General features: G+C 33.0%; 1 protein-coding gene across 1 annotated transcript in view; it reads left to right on the forward strand.

Moving 5' to 3' along the window:
- The window catches only part of LOC107720869 (adhesion G protein-coupled receptor A3-like), a gene marked incomplete at its 5' end in the record, with an annotated part of 91,183 nt that overhangs the window by 2,303 nt on the left and 83,263 nt on the right, over positions 1-5,617 (forward strand). Inside the window, one exon of the mRNA XM_016528702.1 lies at positions 2,469-2,682. Coding sequence (XP_016384188.1) covers positions 2,469-2,682 — 214 coding nt within the window. The remainder of the gene's footprint in view (positions 1-2,468; positions 2,683-5,617) is intronic.

Below are 5,617 nucleotides of genomic sequence, written 5' to 3' on the forward strand. Positions count from 1 at the left end.
TTAATATATATATATATATATATATATAAATTTTTTTTTTCAGTTTTCATTTTAGTTTTAGTAAATTTGTTTTGTGCTTTTGCCATTTTTGGATGGCTTTTAGTGTAGATTTAATTTATTTTCCATTTATCTTAATTTTATTTAATTTTATTTCAGTTTTAGTTTTATTCATTTTAGTATTTCAGCTTAAACTTATTTATTTTTTCTAATTTTTAAAAAAGTTTTTCATCTAACGTTGTTACTTTATTTCAGTCTTTATTTCAATTAATGAAAATAATTTTAATAGTTTTAGTTTTAGTCATCATTAACAATGCACTGGTCTTTTTTATTAGTTTAGTTTTTCATATTTAAATAAATCAATATTGTTTTTATTAAATTTGTCATTTTTAGTTTTAGTTTATTTCGTTTTAAATATTTTTCAGTTATTTTAATGCTTTTTTCTCTATATCTTTAAAATTGTATTTCAGCTTTGTGCAAAAGTCAGAGAGGGACTAAAGGGTTAAAGAGCTGCAAATACTGCACGCATCTCCTCTGGAGCGGACAAAAATGTTAAAACAACAGTCCTTGTATATAGAAAGCAGAAAGGTTATTTTGTATATAAATAAATAAAATAATAGTAATAGATATAAGCAATTTATTTACTTTCATTTTATTTTATTTTATTTTTCATCTCAGTTAATATGAGCTTATTAAAACTGCTTGCATAATTATTACAAAATAAATGCTGTAGAAATGCTTGCTTTTTTTCATTTTCATTTTTTATTTTACAATTTGTATTATTTTTTTCAGTTTCCATTTTAATTTTAGTTTTGGTAGTTTTGTTATGTGCTTTTCTCATTTTTATTATGTTAAAATGCTGCAAATACTTCATGCATTTCTTCTGAAATGGTAAAAATGTTAATAGACCAGCCTTGTTTGTGTAGAATACAGAAAGAGAATTTTTTAATACATTTAGTAAAATAGTAATAAAAATAAAAGTAATTTATTTACTTTCATTTGACTGTTGAAAATATTATTTTTTATCTCAATTAATATGAGCTCATTAAAGCTGCATGCAAAATTATTACAAAATGTTTTTTTTTTATTTTAGTTTTTATTTGTACTTATTAGTTATTATTTTTTTATTTCATTTCCCTTTTCAGTTTTCATTTTCATTTTAGATTTAGTAATTTTTTTTATGTGCTTTTTGCTGCAAATACTGCATGCATCTCCTCTGAAATAGAACAAATGTTAATAGAATGGCCTTGTTTATATAGAATGCAGAATTTTTTTTAATTTCGTTAAATTTAATTTGGCTCTCATTTCGTTCACTTTGCTTGACATAAAAATCAAGAAATGAGCCAGATTGTGTCATGCAAGATATCTGGAGAAAAACACTGTAATTGACGTTTGAGACTGTGTGACGATGTTAATTGACAGGCTTGAGTCATGAGTTTAACAGGAGGCAGCGGCGTGTGAATGTGAGCTTGCTCATTATAGAGTTCGTTTTGGAGCTGCTCGTTACAGCAGGAGCGTTTAATCCCATCAGAGAGCGCTGGCCGTCCGAGGAGATGCTGTAATGCTGTGCAGGAATGAGCAAACCCAACCACTACAAACTTTACAAATATATAAACATTACTAAAATGCACTGGGTCTCTGTGTGGAGCTTTTGAGTTATTTATATGATCATCTCATACCAGTTTGTTTGTTTTTCTTTATTTTTATGTTGTTGTTTATCTGTTGAGCTAAGCATGTTAATGGCTTATTATTTGATTGCCAAATAAAGCATGAAAATGTCTGACACGTAACAAGTAAATTTAAAAAAAAAATCAAAATCATTTTAGTTCAGATGTGCTTGAATGAATGTGTATGAAAAGTTCTATATCTATGGTTCTGTAACTGGTCAACATTTAAAAAAAATTTTTTTTTTATCACTAGTTGATACAGAGTATGACAGATAATTTTTTTTTTTTTTTTTTTTTTAGCATTTTATGATTTCTTTATTAATAATAATAATATCTGCTATTATTAATAATAACTATTATTATTTATTATTATTGTCATTTTAAAATTTTTTTAAATTCCAAAATGTATCAAAAGTACAGATATTGCATATGTAGTCTTTCATATAGTCCCAAATATGTTAATATGAGCTCGTTAAAGCTGCATGTATAATTATGACAAATTAAATGCTGTTCAAAATAAATTCAGATAGTGATGATTTTATGGAAGTTTATGGAACTTATTATAACAGCGTTTTAGGATTAGTAACACTAAATAGAATTGTGTAAGTGTTGCTTCACTATGAAAAACTTTAACTTTAATCTGCAATCGGTCAGAGCGATGCTTTTTTTTTTTTTAGGCTATTAACTGTATTCCCTTGGTTGAATTACTTATTATAAAAGAGATGCTGTTCAAAATAACTTCAGGTGGAGTTTAGTATGTCACACTGATATCATGTCCACTGATTTTGTGTCTGTGTTTTTCAGACGGCCCGCTGGAGCTCCCCGTCTTGCAGCTCATCCCGACCCAGCGGCAGCTGGTGTTTCGCGGGGACCGTCTGCCGCTTCAGTGCACTGCCTCGTACCTCGACCCATCTGTCAGACTGTCCTGGAGCCACGAGCAGCGTCCCGTCCACACACTGGAGGACAGAGGGCTGTACGTGGAGGACAGCATCATTCACGACTGCTGCCTCATTACCAGGTGAGAGGGACATGATCGTATTCTAGATGCAGCATTGCCACTATCCTTAGCCTGTTTTTGCTAAACCGTGGCAAATTAAATGCTGCGCGACAAACTGTAGTGGTGTTTCTAAATGGGTTGCCAGGTCTGCATAAAAAAATCCACCCAATTGACCTATCGGTAAGCCCCTCCCCCTTAGTTACTGTTGCTCACTCGGACAAACAAACAGAGTTGTCACTGTCTTACAATGACAGCTGTCAGTGAAAACCTTCTTCCGAGGTGTTTCTGATAAATTTGGGACACAGATGGACCTTCAAGTGGGGCTTAAATATGCCATGCAGGGATATATAAAAGATATTAAAATAAATATGTAAAAATACAGATCACAATGCAAACGGGAGGATTATATTACGGTCGTCACGATCGCAAACCGATCGTAAACCGATCAACACCGTTCATATACCGCAGAGTAAGAATAAATTAATTTACATTTAACCCGATTAATATGGAGAGGCACTCTCATATAGCTAGACCTTCGTTTATGTGTTTTTGACTTTCACTGCACGCTACATGACGTGAGAACAGTTCGCTATTTAGGTTTGTACATTAGCATGGACTCACTAACTTTAACGAGATTTAGCCAGAGATATATCGCGGAAGCACATGCTGAAGCACAAGATGTGCATTGAGCAGATGAAAAGTGCTAACGTTAGCTAGTTTTAGCCAGAGATAGCTTGCTGAAGCACAAGATGACATTAACGTTCAGCATTGAGCAGATGAAAAGTGTAACTTAATGAGAGTATGACAACCAGAAAATGAACGTTTTCATCTTCATTGTGATAGGGGTTGAATGCTTAGGGACATTTTGCTCTGTTTTCGTTGGATTTAGGAAATGGAATAACATAAATTACATTGCCTATCCTCTCAGGATAACTGGAATTAGTGTTACAAGTACCCTAGGCACATCGTTTTTCCATTTTCGTAGCATAAACACCATTAAACCGATGCGATCTTCCAATGTTTCTCTATGGCGCTGAAACCTACAGATGTCCGAGTTCCGCTGCCCTGCAACTGATACTCGACTGCCATTGGCTCATCTGCGTTCGAGGGGAGGGGCTTACCGATAGGTCAATTGTGTCACAACAAACAGCGACTTTGCAATGCTGTCATTGTCGTTGTCGTTGAATGAATCGGTTGAGTGAATGAATCAATGACTCACTCGCTTGTTTCGTGAAAGAATAAGTCAGTGTTTGAATGAATCGGCTAAGTGAATGAATTTACAATACTGAATGAATCCTGGATGTAAAGAAAGTCGCTTATTTCATTCCTGAATGAACCATGCTGAATTTGGACTTGCATACTACTCTTACTATTTGTACAATATCTCATTCCACAAAAGTCTTAAATTCATGAAGTCATGACGTTAAATGTTGCATTGCTTCAAAACATGAACATCTTCCTCAGTATTTTTGTTTTGTTTTCCAATACAAATATCTAAACATCCTTAAATCAAGATACATTCACTTGAGATGCAAACTGAACATGTGAAATCTTGTTTTCTGAGAACTTGAACAAAATTAAGTTATGCTTAAAACAAGAACAAAAATCTGTCAATGGAGATTGAAAACTTGTTTTCCCTTTGAATTATGTGTTTCTTTTTTTTTGGAGCCCACTGGCAGATCTCACCTCATTTTGATACATTTCTCATAAAACAAGGCTTCTTATTTGATGTCATTTTTCTTTTTAAGGAAATATATTTGAAAACCATGGATTTGGCAACACTATCAGTATTGTTGAACAAATTGGTTGAGTGAATGAATCAATGACTCATTCATAAAGGCAGTCAGTTTTTTCGGTCTGTTTCGGAATGAATCGGTTGAGTGAATGAATCGAACGAATTGGTTGAGTGAATGAATTTATGACTCACTCATAAAGGCAGTGCTTTTTTCTGTCCGTTTCGGAATGAATCGGTTGAGTGAATGAATCGAACGAATTGGTTGAGTGAATGAATTTATGACTCACTCATAAAGGCAGTGCTTTTTTCTGTCCGTTTCGGAATGAATCGGTTGAGTGAATGAATCGAACAAATTGGTTGAGTGAATGAATCATTACAATACTGAATGAATCCTGAATGAATTCCTGAACGAACTGTAAAGAAAGTCGCTTATTTCATTCCTGAATGAACCATGCTGAATTTGGACTTGCATACTACTCTTACTATTTGTACAATATCTCATTCCACAAAAGTCTTAAATTCATGAAGTCATGACGTTAAATGTTGCATTGCTTCAAAACATGAACATCTTCCTCAGTATTTTTGTTTTGTTTTCCAATACAAATATCTAAACATCCTTAAATCAAGATACATTCACTTGAGATGCAAACTGAACATGTGAAATCTTGTTTTCTGAGAACTTGAACAAAATTAAGTTATGCTTAAAATAAGAACAAAAATCTGTCAATGGAGATTGAAAACTTGTTTTCCCTTTGAATTATGTGTTTCTTTTTTTTTTGAGCCCACTGGCAGATCTCACCTCATTTTGATACATTTCTCATAAAACAAGGCTTCTTATTTTATGTCATTTTTCTTTTTAAGGAAATATATTTGAAAACCATGGATTTGGCAACACTATCAGTATTGTTGAACAAATTGGTTGAGTGAATGAATCAATGACTCATTCATAAAGGCAGTCAGTTTTTTCGGTCTGTTTCGGAATGAATCGGTTGAGTGAATGAATCGAACGAATTGGTTGAGTGAATGAATTTATGACTCACTCATAAAGGCAGTGCTTTTTTCTGTCCGTTTCGGAATGAATCGGTTGAGTGAATGAATCGAACAAATTGGTTGAGTGAATGAATCAATGACTCACTCATAAAGGCAGTGCTTTTTTCTGTCCGTTTCGGAATGAATCGGTTGAGTGAATGAATCGAACAAATTGGTTGAGTGAATGAATCA

Source organism: Sinocyclocheilus rhinocerous, unplaced genomic scaffold, assembly GCF_001515625.1.
Source record: "Sinocyclocheilus rhinocerous isolate Xijiao unplaced genomic scaffold, SAMN03320098_v1.1 scaffold5941, whole genome shotgun sequence".
Lineage (NCBI taxonomy): Eukaryota > Metazoa > Chordata > Actinopteri > Cypriniformes > Cyprinidae > Sinocyclocheilus > Sinocyclocheilus rhinocerous.